The sequence below is a fragment of the Camellia sinensis genome, chromosome 9 (assembly GCF_055761805.1).
Source record: "Camellia sinensis isolate YWXY chromosome 9, ASM5576180v1, whole genome shotgun sequence".
Classification (NCBI taxonomy): Eukaryota; Viridiplantae; Streptophyta; class Magnoliopsida; order Ericales; family Theaceae; genus Camellia; species Camellia sinensis.
The window spans coordinates 130587414-130607751 of NC_138969.1; the positions used below are offsets into that span (position 1 = coordinate 130587414).

The window sequence follows — 20338 nt, forward strand, 5'->3', positions numbered from 1 at the left end:
GATCAGCACCTCTCTATAAGAAGGCTGATTACACCATATCAATTACCTTTGCTACACCTTCTAGAATTTTAAATAAGGATAGATAGTATACCGATAAGCCATTTAGCACTGCTTCAATCAATGTGAGTCCACCCCCATAAGATAGAAGCTTTTTTTTCCATGATGCTAACTTAAGTTTGATCTTCTCAATTACTGGCTTCCAAGTAGAGAGTCTTCTAGGACTTGCCCCCAAAGGTAATCCTAAGTATATGAAAGGAATTTTTTGACTCTTGCATCTTAGAATGTCAGCGATGCCCTCCACTACATTGTCCTCCACACCTACACCGCAAACACTACTTTTATGGAAATTAATTTTAAGCCCAGACATTAACTCAAAACACCGAAGAATTCTTTTGACTGCTAGAATCTCCCCTGTGTCAGCTTCATAGAATATAATTGTGTCATTAGTAAATTGTAAGTACGATAAAACCTCCTCTCCAATTCCAATCTTCACACCTCTGATTAGGCCCAAATTCCTGGCTCTAATCATTAAAATATTCAATGCCTCAACCACAACAAGAAAGAGAAAAAGGGAAAATGGATCTCCCTGTCAAAGCCCTTTTTCAGGGCAGAATTCATTCATAGGCAACCCATTCACTGAAACTGATACTCTTGCCGAAGAAATACACTCCTTAATCCACCCAATGAACCAAGGACTGAACTCGAAATTTTGCATCATATGTAGTAGAAATCCCCAATTTACTGAGTCGTGAGCCTTTTGGAAATCAAGTTTTAATATCACCCATTGGCTCTTTTTCCACCAATAAACGACTTCATTGGCTATCAGAACCCCATCCAAGATGTTCCTACCCTTTAGAAATGCTTATTGTACACTGCTAACCACCCCTAGGTAGGAGTTGCTACACTCTACTTACAAGCACCTTAGTGAGAATTTTATACATCAACCCAATCAAACTAATTGGTCGATAATCCATCAAGGTAACGGGGCAATCCTTCTTTAGAATTAGAGTGATAAGGAATTAGAAATACCTTTTGATAATTGTGCATGACGATGAAAATCCTTGAAAAATTGCAAAATGTCTAGCCTAAAGATCTTCCAACATTTTTGAAAACAAAACATGTTGAAACCATCCGAACCTGGAGCTCTATTACCATCACACTCCTTTATAGCCATCCCAATTTCTGCTTCTGAAAATTCATCTTCTATTGCCGAAGCCACAGCATCACTCCCAATAGTGCTAAATGGCCCATTCAACGAAGGCCTAACCTTCCAGTCATCCTTAAACAAGGTAACGAAAAACTTGAGTGCTTCCCTTTTAATGGTTGCAGGATCATCGCACTGAGAACCATCCACTACTAAAAAGTTTAAGAAGTTCCTATTCTGCCTACTTATAGCCATAATGTGAAAGAACTTAGTATTACGACCACCCTTTAACGCCCATGACAACCTAGACTTCTGTAGCCACATTTATTCTTGTCGTTTGCTCCACTTCCAAACCTCATCTCTAAGCAATCTTGCTCTAGCCAGTTCAGTTTCATTAAGTTCCCTAGATTCCACACACAAATCCAATGAATGGAGTTCATCCTCAACTTCTTTAAGTTTCTACTTAACATTACCAAACACCTAAGTATTCCACTCCTTCAGTTTAGCTCTAAGGGCTTTCAACCTAGAATGAATACATACCCTGCCCATCTAGTGACTACAAATTTTTCCCAAAATGTTTTCACTACTTGGAAGAACTGTGGATACAAGGTCCAAGTGTTAATAAACTTGAACGGTCGTGGCCCCCAGTCCTGAACATCTTCTATTAGTATAATTGGAAAGTGATCGAATACAACTCTTAGTAACCCCCACACCTTACAATTGAACACTCCCAACCATTCCAGAGATATCAGAAACCTATCAATTCTACTCCACTTATCCCTTTCTAAGGCATTACATAAATTGCCTCTCCAACATTATCAAATCAGTTACTTCCAATGACTCAATGAACTGGTTAAACTTCCTTATTTCGTTAAAATCACCCCCTAGACACCAAGGAAACACAAGCTACGGTTTTAACCTGATGATTGTGTCCCATAAACATTTCCTATGTGACACCTCATTTGGAGCGTAAACAGTCATTAGGACACAATCAAAAGCAGGGAGAATGGTACCTTAAAGCAAGACAAAATTCTTACTACTACACCAACTACTCATACTGAACACTTATAGGTTTCAAACACAAAGTAATCCACCTACATGCCCTTCAGGATCAACTACCATGAAATCCATCTCAGCCCTAGGCCATATAGATCTGATGAAATTTTCAAAGACTCCAACTTTTTTTGTTTCTTGGAAAAAAACAACATCCACCCCCCGATCACGTAATACTGACTTAATCTTCTGCCTCTTCCTATCTCTACCAAACCCTCTTATATTCCATGACAAAATCTTCATGTAGAGACTAGTCAAACACCAAAACCACCTAACCGTGGGATTCAAGGACAAACTGTGCCCCCACAGCCTACTGCAAGCTCCACATCCTCCAATTCCAACTCCACACATTTAGCCAAAACTTCTGATTCTTTCCCTTTACAGTCAAGCCCAAGACATTTCCCCAACTATACCGTTCTATTAGCTTCATCCAACAACTACCTCTTCCTCCGATTGGGCGTTAATGAGGATGACAATAGAGCCACCACAGACGCTAGACACCAAGCTCCTCTATGCCAACTCCTAGCTGGCATTGTCCCTTTTATCCTCGTAACCTTTGCCCCTCTTACCATTCTTCGAACCAGAATTGTTTCAGCTCATGATAATTTCCTCCCTCCTCCGTATCTATTTCCCCTAATTTGTGACTTAGGGCACGCAGAACCCCTTATACTGTTGCTCGTTTCTTCCACCAAAAGTCCACCTTTCCGAATCTGGTTTTGATTTGGACCCCTTAGAGGCTGACTCTGGCCCACAATACCACCTACCCCTGCTTTAGTACACGGTCCACTAACAAGCCCACCAACTTAAGCTTCTCCTAACACAGGCCCAAGCACTTGGGCTTTTTCCAGCACTACCTCAACATTAACATGAGGCCTTCCAATATCAGCCCCATTTGCACTCCAAACGAAACCAAGTGTAATAATTACATCATCCACATTCAATTCATGCCGTTACACATTAACCCCAAATTGAGTTCCAGCTAACCCAGCATCTCTACTATCAGGCACTTCATTTGGTCTTCCAAGACTACTAACACCTGTTTCCTCTACAATTGATGGGGAGGGCCTTACAACTTCACTGGCCACTCCAACTCCCAATCCCATCCCAGTCCTAACTCGTGGCAACATCCCATCTGTACGTGCCACCTCACCATTTCCATGGTGCCGTTCAATGGTTGCCACCTTCTTCGAGCACGCCACCTCATCATCCACATTAGTATCACCTTTGGCAACCATCTCACCGTTTAGCCCCCCTTCAACTGTGGGCACTAGTTCAACAACACTGCTGCTATCACCTTGATAATGCATTAGACATTTGCAAGCTTCAGTAACAACCTTCGATACAACCATTTGTTCCTCATAGACCCTAGCTGGATATGACCTTTCCCTACAATTGAGACTAATGACTTGATTAATTGAACTCATGTGCTTTGTTGCCACCTTAATATTGTTGCATTCAAAAGAGGACATTCTAGTCGTGTCTTCTGCAATTTCAACAACCTCACCCCAAATCTTTCCAATGTTAATAAACGTATTGTAACTCCACAGATTCAATGGGACTCGAAAACAACTAAGCCATACAAAGCGTTCTTGACCCAAATGCATACGTTGTTTCCATTCTAACACAGACTCGCACCACGCGTCAATTAGATCACCAAGAAGGATAAGTTTTTCTTTCATGATCGCCACCAATCGAAAAGTCACCATTGTATCTCTTCCTTCTCCTTTCCTAACTACTATTTCATCAGAGCCCTTAAGATGTATTGCTCCTTCAAAATACAAAAAGCTATACTGGCTTCTAAATTTAACAATGACACTTTCAAATAACCAACCATTACCCTCTTCTTTCGCCCAAACCACCACAACACCATCGTTCTTAGCTCTTGTAACTTTAGCAAATGATCTTTTTCCATCTCCTTCATATGGCTATTGTTTATGTACCCACCCGAAGCTGGAAACATGGTCTTTATCTTTGCCTTCCCCTGGTTTGAGAATGGACACATTCTAGCTACGATACTGGTTCTTCCCAAACTCTGCCATCTTTACTTTAATAGCTTGATCGTCACACCGTATCCCATTAGCTTTTTGGATAGCCACCTCTGCAGCTACAGCGCAATCGTACCTAACAAATCCAAACCTTGTCCTAGTAGCTTTCCTACTCTTATCTGGTATGAACACATCTTTCACCACTCCGAACTTGTTAAATAATAAGGATGAACCTTTCGAATTAATGGACGATGGCAGATTGTCCACAAAGATAGTAAACACCTCTGCTTTAGCCCTATTTGAAACAAACCTTTGCGCATGTCGCCCTCTTTGGTATAACACAGGCTGTCATCCTTCCCCATGTCGTCTATCTGCCATCTTGTCTTTCATCTTTTATTTTTTCCTTTCATCTATGCATGTTATTAGCGACGAGTTAACCTGTCGCATATATGTATTTGTTCAAATCTTTAGCGACGGTTTAAACTATTGTGAATACAATTTTAATTTAATTCTATTTTTTTGGCAACATTCTAGACCGTCGCTAATAATACTTTTTGCGACGTCAAAACCCTTGATTTACCATTGCTAAAAGAAAGCGACGGTTTGTAACCATCGCAAATACCTTTTGTCATGCCCTCTTCCGCCAACCCCCTTTCCCGTCACTACTTCATTGCTTTTTTGTGACGACATGTGGAACTTTCGCGCCGGTTAAGACCATCGCAAAAGCTCTAGTCTTTAGTAGTGCCTGTTGTCGTAATGGATTAACTGATTATAAACTAATCTACAAAATAGTAACCTGTTTGATATCGTTTTAAAAAATTTATTTGGGTAAATTTTGTGATGATTTGTTTGCACATGTTGCTAAAAATTGACAATTAGTGACTTTTTTTATTACAATTTATATAAATTATCACTAAAACTTACAATTATGATGTTTTTCTGTGATGAATATTTTAAATTGTCACGGAAAATTGAAAATTAGTGATGATTTTTTGTGCCGATTTTTTTAAACTGTAGCTAAAACTTATAATTAGTGACATTTTTGTAACAATTTTCAAATTGTCGTTGAAAATTAACGATTAGTGACATTTTTTGATAGTGTTTGATGAAAAATGACATTAATTATCATAGAACCTATTAGACAACAAGTGTACCTATTAGGACCTACGCGTAACTTCCTTTTTTATTTTTGTTCTAGAAACAAAAATAATGAAAAATTTTAAAGCATAAATAATTTTATTTTTTGGGTGAATAATTTTTAAAAAGTTCAAAAAAAAAAAATTAAAAATATTTTCTAAAAACGAATGCTTTAGCTTAATGGACGTCGTTTCATGATTTCATCAACTAAAGTGTACCAACCACCAACTAGAAAACATAATTAAAATAAAAATGAGAAGGAAAAAAAATAGAATAATAACTAAAAAAAAAAAGATAAACAAAAGAACACAATTCTGGCGAAAATGCAGATTTTTGTGTTCCTAAGAACATGAAAGATTTTTGTTAGTTCCATCAATTCTTGAGTGTCAATTCAATACAATTCTCTACAATTTGTAGTGGATTCATGTCTACAAATTATTAAAAGTTCATATGTTGAGACATGCTTACAATACAAGGTTTTAAAATACTGGTTATTAGAACATCTAACACAACTATAATTAATTGATTGAAAATCAACTTAGTCATAAAATTTCAAATCAAATTTCTACTCATATGAACATTTCAGAGACTAATGTATATGAACATTTCAGAGACTTACATTAGAAACCCATAGCTAGCTATGATAAATAGAATGTAGAATCTTCAATAACTTATTTAATATGATCATTTAATTCTTGACAAAAATACATATATATCAATTATATTTAAGATTAAGAGTCTTAAGCCATATATATGAAACTTTATAGCACACATTTGTGGTGTTGAAATGTAAGAAAATAATTTTGGAGGAGGGTAGGGAAATGAATAAAACAAATCATCACAAAGACATGATAGACAACAAGAGACAAACATTGTTAAAAGTAATGATAGAATTTAGTTGGGAGGCCGCGAAAAGGCACTCTTTTGCGTAATGATACAAAGTGAGGTGGAATCGACTTACAACAGAGTACACAGGTGTCGAAGTGAATTAAGACGCCTCCGCCGATAGGATCTCAAGTTCAGCCCACCAGAGGGGAGAGAGTCTGGGAACCGCTTGATCAGGCGTTATAGCAATAATTTCCTTCAATCTTGAAGTGACTTCTTTCATGGTTGGTCTCTTCCTCGCGTCTTGTTGAATGCAGTCTTGGATTACCTCGCAGATGATGTCAAGCTCATTGTTTTTGGATGACTTCAAGGTTGGATCGATCATGTTGCTGAAACTCTCTTTATTGCTCAAGTATTCATTAGCCTAGCAAAGTCATAATTAAACTTAACTGAGATCTTTAATACCATAATAATCTATCAAACAAGAACAAAGTTGTTTAGTGCAACTTATATGGATGCTTATAGCTTTTGATTTATTTATTTTGGAAGTTTATGCAGACTATTTGGTGCTACTTCTACTTAGAATTTATTAGGAAAAGAATAATTTGAAATCTTTTTTTATAAGGAGGAGGGGTACTTTTGGCTTATACTTTTTTATTATGAATTTTCAGTTTACACAAAGCTGTGCCAAACAAGCCCAAAGGTTTGTGAGAAAAATTGATTTTAAAGCGTACCCAGTTTACTAAAGGCCCTTGTTCTTCTGAATGAGGGAGCTTCCCAGAAATAACTTCGAGCAACAGTACTCCAAAACCGTACACGTTTGTTTCAGGATCAGATAATGGTGGCAGTGCAGAATGCTCAGATTCATTTTCCCCTGAAATTTTTGACTTGGACGGAGCAGCCCCTGCCCAACAACCGATCTCTCCAATCTGAGATAGCCAAAAAAATTAAATTATATACATCAAAAATAAAAAATGAAGAATCATTCATGAAACTTGTGGAAATATGGGATAAAGAAAGAAGCCTACTTTAGCAGCATAGTCATCAGTCAAAAAGATAGCATTTGAATTGAGATTGAAATGTGCCACGGGTGGATTCAGGTCATGCATGTGTTGAAGACAGTATGCGGTTCCCATAATAATTCTCAACCTCACATTCCAGTCAAGATGTTCAACTTCTTTAACTGAATAAAAATAAATAAATGATACTTGTATAAAGAAATGAAACCGCAAATTTTGTAACTCTTAAATGTGGGAAATAGTATTACCGTGAAGATGCTCAGATAGGGTTCCGTTTGGAGCATACTCAAACACCATCATCCTAGTAAAAGGTTCTTCCTCCTCACAGTAGCCGATAAGATTGACAAAGTTTTTGTGATTTATTCTTGACAATGTATCAATCTACAGGAAGACCACAATGAAGAAAATTAAATAATCCTTACAGAAAAAGGAGTAGTAAATTATGCATTTGCATAAAACACAATTCATAACCAATGCAATATAAACAAACCTTCTTCCGATAGGCCACTTCTGAGCGTTTTGACCAGTCACTAGCAGCTGTTATTGCGGTTGATGCAACAGCAATCTCAACTCCACTTGATAATGTTCCCTTGTATACGGTGCAACCATCTATGGTATCAATAATGTTGCTAAAATCCTCACAAGCAGTTTCTAGCTCTGCTCGGTTTAGCTTAGGTACTCCTGCAATTTTTTAAATAAAAATTATCATTTAGTTGTCGTTGCATTAATGAAATATAATACTAGGACATTTTGCCAATCCGCCAAAACTGGGTTGATCATTATAGAAATTAGGAAACAAGTCAATTGAAGTTCACCTGATGAGTCATTCTAGGCTACCTCAATTTTTTTTTTTGATCAACGGCTACCTCAATAGTTGGCTGGTATTGTGAAAGCATATATGGACACTGGAAAAATTGATTTGCTTCATTTGTGTAGTGTAGCATTTGAAAAGTGGAGTCATTGAAGAAAATGGAGCCATCGCATGTTCAAGTATACTAACTAATATTTGGTTTTTCAAGAAGTGACAATACCATTTTTTGACAAGCATTAAGAAAAGGCTTCCAATTCTTACAATGTTCCTATGCACTACAATGAATTTCTAACCTCAGATGTCATGTCAAATGTACAATAGAACTCTGATAATTTAGATGTTTGTCGCCATGTGCATGCCTTAATTACTCTTCAACGAGATTTTAGAAGGTCCGAGTCAATAACTAGAGTGTTCCTCTCCTTATTTTTATTTTTTTAGGAGGTGTTCAATTACACTAACCACCATTGAGATTTGGAAAAAAATATACAAGCCTCATAATTTTAACATAATTACACTGACATCCCTTTTAATAAAACTAAAAAGATCAGAACTAATACAGATGACGTGAGAGCGCAAAGATAACAAGGTAAAATATAGATTTTAGTGTAAACGATATGATAAAATCATTTATTCTATCCATATGACTAACAAATGATGGAACAAAATAGAACAAAGTATTATATGAATTGAAACCTTAAAGAACCTGTTTTAACCTGTTGTAATTATATCGAACTTGTATTTGTTTCCAAGTACCAGGCATAATGGTTAAATAAGTCATGATGAAGTATTCAATCTTTCAATTGACTAGGTTTGTCCACAAAGATAGTGCATGTGTTCATTAGGCAAAATTACCTGTAACAAAGGCTTTTTGCAACTGTCCACTCAGTCCAGTCTTCCAAGGACCAATGTTTGACACTGCTTGAGTCCGACACATGAAGAACATCGCCGCAGCAACAATAAGCAAGACAACAATGCCCGAAATCACAACTATATACTTCCATGTATTCCCAGAAGTTCCACCAGATGAAGGGTTTTGATCAGGTGATTGATTAATAGAACCGGAAATCTGGCTATTGGGATTTGATGTATTATGATTCTGTTGGGGTGCAAGATCAGCTGGAGAAGAAACGGGTGGATGAGATTGTCCCTTTTTTGCATTTGGTACAGCAGGGAAAGACCCGCTACTCCGGGTAGATGGAAGAGCGATGATTTGGTCAGGAGGGAAGCCACCACTAGCCGGGGCAGCAGCAAGGTTACTAGACTGTTGAAGTAGCCTACGCCTTACCATATTAACTAGGTTTTGCACATTTTGGACCACGTGCATGTCATTTGCACCTTCTGAATGTAAGAGTCTACGTCATTTCTCTTAAAAACATGCACTAGTGATTAACTATGAAGCACATATACAGGTATAGGTACAAGTAGTCGTACAATCTAGGTACATTGATGCAATAAAATGTAAAAGAAAAGTAGGGTATGGGTATAAAAGAAAATACTTCTTTGTTAGTTGGCTTGTTTGGAAAGGTAGAATTAAAACTAGAGCTTTTTACTCCAAAGAATTGGGATTTTAAGTCATGATGCTAGGACTGATTGTGTGTTTTGTAATGGTGAGATGGAAACTTTAAACCATGTTATGTTGATGTGCCCTTTTATTTAGAAAATTTGGACAAATTTACTGAGTTAGTGGGGTTTGCAATGGGCATCATCTCAAAATGTTGAAGGATTGTTGTATTGGTGGAGAGGTTTCAAGTGGAGGAATTTTTTTTTTTTTTTTTTTTTTTTTTTTTTTATATCAGCAAAGAAAAACTTTATTGATAAAAAGCATACAGAGTATGGAAAGAACATCAAGAGAGAGAGAGAGAGAGAGAGAGAGAGTGCAGAAAGCATCACAGTGACCCATCAAGATCTCAACCAGGTTGGCACCAAGATGAACACGAAATCATCTGCTAGCACAAGCTCCAAGCTCCAAGTTGGTGAGAAACCAACATAAAGAGCAAAAACAAAAACACCAAAACAAGAAACAAAAGACAAGATCAGCAGAAAAGAACATCAGACCAAGGCTTGCAGCCAGCTTCAGCCCATACACGAGACAGCATAGCAGCCAAATTCACCAAGAGTATGCAGCCACAAAACTATAGCAGACCAGCAGCCTAGCAAAACTATAGCAGTCCAGCATAGCAGACCAACAATTCCACACAATTCAAGTGGAGGAATTTTGAAAACAAAATCTGGAATGCTATCCCATTGGCTGCCTTTTGGTCTGTTTGGACGATGATGAATGATTGTGTTTTTAATGGGAAACAATTAATGCTGGAGGAGTTGAGTGATTTGGCAAAAATAAGTGTTGCATTATGGTTCAAAGCTTATTCAAAGAAATTGTTTGTACTCTGTTCATGATTTGGTGAATAATTTGTAGAAAGTAAGGATGATATTATCCTAGAGTTCTGGTTGGGTTGGTGGGTAGTGTACTAATCAGCAGGGATGGTGTAGTGTTGTTGTTGGGCTCAATACTCTTTGTTGGTTTCTCACTAACTTCAGGCTTGTACTTGAATATGATTGTGCAGCCTCTTAGTGCCAACCTAATTAGGATTACGAAGTTCTATTATGATGTTTGTAGCACTCCCTCGCCTTTATTGATATATTTCTCATGTGCAAATTTCATCAATAAATTTTTTTTCTTTTACTGATCAAAAAAATGTATGGGTATGGGTATGGGTATGGCTGGGTATATTTATAAAAAAATATTTATATTTAATTTAAAATAATGTAAAAATTAGTTAAATAATTTAGTTGGTTAAGATTCAACCTACAATTCATATTTAATACCAAAAGTAAATGATAAACCAAAATTAAATGTCACTATATTAAATAATATACTAACCACCTTAATTTTAAAATCATAGTAAGCATTAAAATAAAAAATAAAAAATAAAGTACAATGAAATTAACTCCACATTTGTATAAAAGAAAATACTACTCTGTTGAGGTACAAGTTTGATATGATACTAGGCACTTCCGAGGTACAACAAAAATTAACAAGAAAAATTTTGAGTACGTACTTCATGTACTTGGTACCGATATGTCAAGTTTGTCGAAACATATATGCATGTTTCATAGATGATCAATTAGGTAATAATCGATAAATTGCTCTTACTCACCCGGTAGTTCGTCACAACAATTATATGCAGGGTTGTGTAAGGAATCCTTTCCAGATTTGAACCTTGAAGAAAGATGAAATAGTTTCAATAGGATATTGTGTTAATATCTTATCAATATAAGATAATAAACGTAGGAGATGAAAAAGAACATATTGATTCCATACAATGGCAACACATTGAGGTAACGTAGAAGTGTCCATTTAATTGGGATCATGAATGAATCAGCTTTCTTCAGTTGTTTCAAACTGCTTTGCCACATGCTGTAGAAAATGTATTAGAATATCATAAAAGAAGGCAATTGAAATATTTTTATTCGACAGATAAAAGACAAAAGAAGCAGAAATACTACGTGATCAATAATAATCAATCCTAATAAAGGATTGTTGATCAATCTGCCAACAATCGCAGCATAAATTTAGTATGTTTATAGAAAAATCAAAATATGATTATTGAGGAGCAACTTAAATAGTTCAAAAGGAATGGAAACAACATGCGAACCATTACAATCAACTAAAAAAAAAAAAAAAAAGGAAGAAGAAGAACAAGAAAAAGAAGGAATTTCAGGTAAATCTCTACATTGTTGAAGCATAAATTTGGTATTTTTTTGAAAACTTATTGGATGATTGCACCAGATCAACTAAAGTCACATGATAGCTAGAGCCCTTAAACCATAGGTAAAAAATAAATGAACATTACCAGCAAATTGCATAATTCAAATAAAAGAATATCCAACAGGAAGAAAAAAACTAAAATAATAAAAATCTTAGAGATAATCTTTCACTCCAATCATAGTTCCAATACAAAGAGAATCTTAAAATGTCATAGGTATCCACACAATGGTCATACTCAATTTATAGGTTGATAAATGAGTTGATAAACCAAAGCCTTTGCCCCAATGGATGTGTAGTGTCATTTTGTGGTGTGAGGTTCTTAGTTCAACTCTCGTGGAAAGGAGTTTGATGCTTATGGCGGTGTTTATTTCTTCCCTATTATGGGGATTGTATGTAGTAATAGTTGATTATTTCTTCCCAAATTTTGGTTTGTGATAGTTGGTGGGCATGGTGATGGTTGACTTTCTAGTTATTATTGAGCTAGTGATCAATTTGAAGTATTATTTTCCGTATTTGTAATTACTCTCCTACCAATGCAATTTAATAAATGTAACAAATTATCAAATAATTACAGCCTTATTATTTCAATTCCTCTTTAAAGATGCATCATTTTGAGAGTAAAACCCCAAACCATTATAAAACTAATAAAACAAAATCAATTTATTCAATAATTGTAAAAGTTGTTCCTCAATTGAGCTTTTCAACAAATCTAATCTGATCAATCATTTAGAATTTAAAATTCAGGGTTTATTTTAGTCAAGGTTAATTTAGCTATTTTAAAATCACTGTAAGGAGAAAAGTCTCCCCACTATTCACCTCCTTCCCTCCGTTTATTTTGTTTGCGCTATGTGTACTTAAGAATTGGATAGGTAAAGTGAGTAAAATGTCGATATCTACCACAGAATCAAAATTAAAAGAAATTAAAATATAAAGAAAAGTTGGTAAAGAACAAGTGCAACAAAACTAGGCACCTCAAAATCGATGCCATGTTACTCTGCGGTCATGCTGCCTATTGATGCAGGGCCGACCCTGAGTTATAAGGCCTAAGGCGAATTTTTTTAAATTGAACCCTTTGTATATCATTAAACAATATATATATATATATATATGGATAAAACAATATCAAGACATTAAAAATCATTACAATAACTAAAAAGGATAAAAATATAGTCCTATTACTTTATGATTTAACAAAATTTAGATTACCAAAAATAAAAAATAAAAAAGTTGAACTTTAATTAGTTGAATCAAATCTTTATTTTTTTACCTCATCAATGCTATAAGAGCTCAAATTAATTGGGGGTAACGATGAGACTTTTTGACACAACTCAATCAATATATAAAATTAACAAGTTAGGGTTGACAATTTTTTAACATGACTCCAAATATGACATGACTCAATAACATAAATTATTGGTTATATATTTTAATATTCACTAAGAGGTACTATGATATTTTTTTTAATCTTTTATTTAAGTCCATCTAACTGAATAAAAAAGTACGTAAAATAATAATTTAAGGCTAATATATTTTTTCATTCAAGATATGTATTTTTTGTTACCTATTTTAGAGTCAATCTAGTAAAAAATATATAGTAATAAGGTATAGTTTTTTTAATTAGAAAAATGCAATTGAGTTGAAATCAAATATTTTATGAATAATTTCATTTAGTATAAATATATTTTATAAAATTTAACTTGTAAGAAAAATTTTATAAAATTTAACTTGTGAGAAAAATTTTAATTTCATTACACACTTACTAAGTTATTTTTAACTAAAACTGAAAGTTTTCACATTAAATATCAATTAGACATGAATAAAAAATAACACCATATGACAACATAAAAATAAATGGATTGAGCTAATATTGAGGTAATTATAAAATAACGCGACATGATACACACCCCTGGTTGAGAGCCCTAAATTTTGTTCAAAATTAAGGGCCCGAGGCCTCGCCTTGGTTGCCTCACCTCAAGGCTAGCCTTGTGTCCATGTGTCGGACACATCACATGGCATGCTAATTTTTAATTATTATCCTTTTTGTAGGACACCTTAGGTACACTTCATGAACATATGTGTCTTGTGTTTGGACGCCCATAAAGACATCTTTGTAGATTTTATTTATTTGTTGGTTTTTTTTTAAATTTTAAAAGTTAATTTGGGGTAGAAGTAAAATATGTGGAAAGTGTTGAAAAAGTGAAAATCATAAAATAACTAGTGGGTCTGTAAATTTGGTCTAGGCTGGCCCATGTCGGACCGCACGGGCTCCTGTCAGAATTCGGGTCGGGTCGGGCCAAACCACGGGCCAGAAAACTAGGCCTAGGCCCAGGAGGTATTCAAATTACTGGTCGGGCCAGTGGGCTTGGGCTTGAGCTTGAAGCGGCCCTGTGCTAGACTTGACTAATTTTAATTTTTTTCACCAAAATTTTATTTCTTCACCAAAAATGACACCGGGTCTCAGACGAGCCGAGCCTTAAATGGGCCCAGAGAGGGCCAATGGCCCGGGCTCATGGGCCAGGCCGAGCTCTAGAATACACAACCCAAAGTATCAGGTTAGAGTCGGGCCTAATTGGGCCGGACCCACCCAGGTTGTGGGTAGGCTTCAAACGGCCCACGGGTTCAGAGGCCAATTTTACACCCCTAAGTGGGTAGTGTTCATTTGAAGAGGTTTGTAGAAGATGTGGCAAAAGTACAACAAAAAAAAATATATATATATATATATCAATAAATTGTCCAATGAAAGAGTACTCTCTTACCAGTGTCCAAATTTTCTATTTATGCAGCCGATCTTCGTTGTGACAGCAAATGCAAGGTTTTCATCAAACTGCAATTCAGAGAGCAAATTGAGCTTGCCGAGCTCCGGTGGAAGGTCACCATCGAAGTTATTGTTACAAAGCAACCTGGATGATAATATTTAGTATACTCCAGGTATATGAAAATTTTAGCCTATAAAATTATAAATAAGAAAATTAGGATAAATTACAAATACAACCTTTGAGGTTTGTTTAAAAATATAGATTGCCCCGGCGGTTCTAAAAATTACAAATATCCTCTTGTCAAAAATTTGTATTTAACAGAATTAATAAGAAAAATGAAGTTCATAACTACTCTATTATATAATAATAAAATTACTTGAATTATAATATATATATGATATCATTAAAAACTATTAATTGATTTCATGATTTATTAATAAAATGAATTATTTGTTATGCGATTACAAATTTGAAGGGGAGAGATGTAATTTTTAGAATTACAAGGAAAATTTATATTCTAAACAAATTTTAGGAGATGTTTTTGTAATTACCCGAAAAAGTAATCCAGTATATCTATAAACAATGAACTCACAAGCGCTTTAGCAACTGTAGTCCTCCTATTTCTGCTGGAATAGTTCCGCTTAAATTATTATTTCTCAAGTCCAATACCTCAAGGATTGTAAGTCCTCCAATCTCTTTAGGGATGGCACCAAAAAAATGGTTGTTTGAAAGTACACTGTTAACACAAGCATAGCACGACGGAATTATTAAAAATCATAAGTTTCCAAACACGGGCGAGGGACACAACATTGAGACACAACAATCATTGGTAACAATAAGAATAAGAACTAAGCACAGCATTCTTCTACTAATTAACTCCAAACAGATATTTGCAAGTATTATATCTCTTTTCCATCAATGTGATAAATTCTTGTTCAGCCTCTAGATTAATGTCAATGTGATTCATGTATGTGCCAAAAAGAATGATCCAATTTTGAAGTGTTTTGTCTAACAAATTCCAATCTAAAATCGCAAAAACAATAAATAAACAAGAAAAAAAATATAGGGGTGACCGACCAGTTACCAAGTCACATTTGTTTCATGTATAAGATTAGTTCAACCTGAGGAAAAATGAATGGAATAAACGAGAGTTGACATAATACTTTGAGATGAATAAGCGGACTCACTTGAAAAGATCACGACAGAAATGAAGACATCGAAAGTAGTATGTGAAGCACTTCAATTAAGATTAGCTTCCTAAGATGATTTACATATGTAAATACAAAATCAATAATGTATAAACCGTAAGAAATGATTATACCATTATAACCTGAAGTAATTTTGTATGGAAGACTAGCCAATAAAAAGATTTTGAACATAAATTACCTAAATTTACAAAAAGAACTTTAGTGTAATCGGCTTATTACCCTGATTGTATGGAATAATCCACTGATGATTTAGAGAACTATGCTTATGAGAGGATAATTGAAAATTGAGATAAGAACACTGATGACAAAATACAGAAATGTTAAACATGCTACAAGTCCAAGAACCAATTTTCAATATCATTTATACCACCACCTTTTTTTTAATTTCTTAATCAGTAGTAAAGTAGTTGTTATAGTTTTGTTATTCAAAATGCAATATACAGAATCTAAAGATGATACCCATAACTTTGATCCTACTTACACATCAAAATCCAATACTTGATACATTTAATAACTCGTATACTATAGCATTTGCCATCGTGTGTCATGTCTTTGTCAAATCAACTATTTTGTACCTTAAGATAATCCAACACGGTCAATTTTAAAGCAAAATGTACAAATTTTGAAGTCTTAAATAACCAAATTGAATAAAGTAATCGGCAGGAGTGAAAATTACTCAATTGTGAATATATAGCCACAGCAACCAAGTAATGCTTACAGAGATCTCAGGTGGGTAAGGTTCCCAAGTTCAGAGGCCAGTTCTCCATTCAAAGATAGCCCATTGAGTTCCCTACAAATAAAATTAAATAGCAATTATCAAAACATGTAGCTATTTAAATTTTACAATACCAAATCCTCAAAATCAAACACTACTGATTTGAACAACAAAATATTGAACATATTTACTCATTATTTGAAGAGAGATAACATTTATTCACATTTTTAGATACAATTTTGAAATAAAAGTAACTAGAAACTATAGAGTAAACATAAGATGGACTTACAGCATTTCCACTTTACCGTCGACACAAAAAACACCTGACCACATACATGGGTCATTATCATTGACATTCCAATGTGCAAAAGCTCCATACGGATCATAATCCACTCTTTTGCGGAATTCCAACAATGCCAATCCTGTACTTTGATTCCAATTACAGTGCATAACATTCAATAATGGGGTTCGATACATTTTTGAGATTCACTAACAACGTCAAGCTCATTCACCATAATGTCAAACACAAATTACCTTCAGAATTAAGTGAAAAACACCCTTGAATATCCAAAACAAGAATCAATATCGCAAAGCACGACAGCTGGATTCCATAAGTGTTGCATCTAACCCCCATTGATTGGAAAACCATAGGTAGCAGTGGTGGAGGCCGCAGAGAGCCAGGACTCTATACAGACTCGCCAGATTTTTGATTTGCACAAAACAGCCACTCCGAAATTGCTCGGAGGCGTAACAAATTAACAATAACAACAACAACAACAACAATTTGTTGGATTTACAAATATATTGACAGATATGTGTACACAAATTTACTACAAGGCACAAAGGCTATTACAATGGACAGAAATTTCGGCTACCCTCTTCAGATTAATGACCAAATTTGGTTCCCTCATAATTTGTTTTTTCTTTTACTTTTTTTGTAGGTTACAACAACTCCCTTTTGGCCAACATTCACATAACCCAGATCAATAATTTATCTCTGAGGTTCAATCAAAGCTGAAATTCCAAAAAAAAAAAAAAAGGATTTAACAGTCTCCATCAAATGTCCTCCAAAAAAGAGTAATTAATTAGGCAAAAGGATCAAACATGTTAATTCAAAGAATAATCTCAATAGCGAAAAATTATTGGTTGATCCTGGAACCGCATGGCCATGCTTAGGCCCATCATAAACTTCTTTGTCTCATATTTCTTAATCACCTAATATAAAATTGTGAATATCACACCTTCCACCAATTAGAATACACCTAGGGCAACACGTGACTGCATCCAAGACCAACGAATAACTTTTCCTCAATAACAACCAATATAAGAATTTTTTTTTTTTTTTTTTAAAAAAAAAGTGTATGAAATGTTAACATAGAGAGAGGGAGAGGGATAGTAAATTTACCAGAAAGAATGGGGCCAAAGGGGCAGTCAATGATACAATTAATTTTTGCTGCTGTTGAAGATGGTTGGTGTTTGTGTATAATCAATTCTTGAAGAAAAATGCAGGTGAAACAAGGTAGGGTTGATGATGGGTAAGAGAGATTGGTGAGAATTGAGACTCAAAATCAAAAGACAGTAAAGAAAAAATAGAAAATGCATAAAATAATTTTTTTCAAAAAAGGAAAAAAAATAAAATTTTTTTTTTTTTTCTTGACTGCCCTTTTCAGGATGATCTCAGAGGAGGAACCTCTCTTCGACCATCTTCTCTGAAAGAGGGAGGGCAAAAGCTCCTGTCGTGATGTTTGTTTTCTCTCTCTAAATTTGTGTTGTTTGTGATTTTTCTGTCTCTAACAACCCTACAGCAACAGGGCCACCACCCCCACAAACTGTGCTTCTGTGTTCTTCTTTTTCCCTTTTTTTTTTTTTTTCCTTTGGTGGACCCACTTTCTTGGTTTTTCCTTTTTTTTTTTTGAATTTTTTCAGTTGGGTATTGGTGGCCCCAAAAAAGTTTCATCGGCGGGAAGATTACCAGTTAACGGTTACGGTCGGCGAAGATTGTGTTTTTTGTTTGTTTTGCTTCCACTATTTTAATGAGTGGTTTTGCGGGCCCCCACATCCGATATAGCCGGACGAGCTTTTTCATCAATTTCATGTCCTTACTTGAAAACCCATATCTCTCTCTCTCTCTCTCCCTTTTGTTTTTTGTTTTTTTTTTTTTTGAAAATGTTACCACACAAATCTGTATGTTATGAGTTTAGAGATTTTATAAAAAGATTTAATAGATTATCTGAGATTTTTAACATAATTTTTTTTTTTTAATTTGCATGCTAGCCTCGTAACCTCTCTCTTAACAAAATTTCTTTTCGTTAAAGGATAATTTCAAAACAGTGAAATAAACAAAAATTAAAAAAAATTATAAAAATATGTGTAGTGGAAGTGATTTTGTGATGGAATATAAGGGCATCAACGGTTCGCCAAATATTTTATTAAATCTAAGTAAAAAAATATAAATTTCTCTATCTGATATCGGTCACTCCAACGGTGAATTTGTAGCTGTTGGCTTTTTGGCTTTCGAAGGTTACTTTTGTAATTATGAGCGTGACAGTAAGGATCAATCAGTCCTTACAGAATTATAATTGCCAAACAATTATTCAGACGATTGTGTTATGGTTCTTTCGGCCTCACTAATGAGGACTTTTACTGGTAGCTTACTAGTAATTTGACTTCAAAGAACTTGAGCATAAGAACAGTTAAATAAACTGAAGCATTTCATTAGTATGAAAAAACTTACAATGATCTTAGTTCCGTAGAGAATTACAGCGGCAATATACTTCGAAAACTACTCCTACAAATGAAGTGCAGCGCAGAAACTTAAAGTACAAAAATATAAAGGACAGGAAATAACACTGGAATATGTAAAGTAATTATTTAGATCGTTGCCCTCCCCTCCCTGCTCTGAAGTCCTTCCTGCTATTTATACTTTATGAAGATAACCATCGAATTGTACTTCAAACCGTCGAACTGCTCCTCCGTAATCGCTGATCATGCTACATTATAAGTAGCTCCACTACGCCTTCACTTGCAGTTAGGCTTCCCCCTTATATTCGAATTTGAATGTGAGCAACCGTTGAAGCCACGTCACTGTACGTCTCTTCGTTGATCCGCTATTACTCAGATCTTATAATGATCAATATTAATTGCCACGTGTATGGTCAGGATCGAAGACATACCTGGTCTCCCCATATTACCTTCACTTTGCCACGCGTCGAATTGTCACTGGCTTAATACAAAATGTGTAGCCAACATTACCCCCCGCACTAATATACCCAAGACTTGGTGATATTAGTGGATCAGAGTCCCTTTTCCCACGTTTTAGAACGTGCATGGGTTTTGCATCGTCCCAGAAATGCAACTGTCGCACACCATCTGTATTAATACTCTCGTCTTGATCCTTTAAGTACTTCCACTGTCTTATTATTCGAACAAACTGATATATTTCATGGCCAAATTAATCCTTTCCTCCAATGATGAGGCATACGAAGAGTCATATGTCGATGCTATTCCTCGTCGAAAGCATGCATTTATTAGCCACCTTTACCCACCTTTCTATATTCAGGTCATGGACGCCTTTGCAAATTACCGACCTTTTGATTACTAACACATTGCTCTTAATCCTTCGATTCAGAAGGCTACAAACAAAGACATAAGAATTTTCCCCTCTGACCTAACTTTACAATTCGAACAATCTGCTCTCAAACCTCTGATTCGTAAAATTGCAAACATGGATTTGAGCAACTCTTCTTCGCAAATTTCTGTATGGGATAAAGCTGCAACTTCTTCCTCTTCTGGAGGTTCTGACTGGACAAGCTGGTAAGTACCTGAGACTTATGATTTAAAGGAGCGAATCAACCACCATTTTGTTGAGTTCACGGACCCTTTAGAGTTTCCCTCCTATGCTCGAAGTTCAGTTGTT

General features: G+C 35.2%; 1 protein-coding gene across 2 annotated transcripts; it reads right to left on the bottom strand.

Annotated features, from left to right (window-relative positions):
- Window positions 1-6096: 6096 nt before the first annotated feature.
- LOC114307898 (protein MALE DISCOVERER 2) lies at window positions 6097-18256 on the bottom strand. Of its 2 annotated transcripts, none has more exons than XM_028253341.2 (14): window positions 17828-18256; window positions 16957-17436; window positions 16712-16844; window positions 16426-16497; window positions 15092-15235; window positions 14500-14643; window positions 11297-11392; window positions 11133-11194; window positions 8827-9309; window positions 7654-7844; window positions 7412-7544; window positions 7173-7327; window positions 6879-7073; window positions 6097-6568 (listed from the first exon to the last, which is right to left on the bottom strand). In XM_028253341.2, the coding sequence occupies exons 2-14, from the start codon at window positions 17069-17071 to the stop codon at window positions 6308-6310; spliced, it is 2184 nt and encodes a 727-aa protein (XP_028109142.2). In that variant the 5' UTR covers window positions 17072-17436; window positions 17828-18256; the 3' UTR covers window positions 6097-6307. The 2 variants fall into 2 exon arrangements, with proteins under 2 accessions (XP_028109142.2, XP_028109140.2); XM_028253339.2 differs by having other exon boundaries at window positions 8827-9312.
- Window positions 18257-20338: the final 2082 nt, after the last annotated feature.

Coding starts and splice junctions, on each gene's coding strand:
- LOC114307898 (XM_028253339.2), bottom strand. CDS start 17,071: ATGGTTTTCCAATCAATGGGGGTTAGATGCAACACTTATGGAATCCAG. Junction 16,845..16,956: donor TTTTTCACTTAATTCTGAAG/GTAATTTGTGTT, acceptor ATCAAAGTACAG/GATTGGCATTGTTGGAATTC. Junction 7,545..7,653: donor AAGTGGCCTATCGGAAGAAG/GTTTGTTTATAT, acceptor GTCTTCCTGTAG/ATTGATACATTGTCAAGAAT.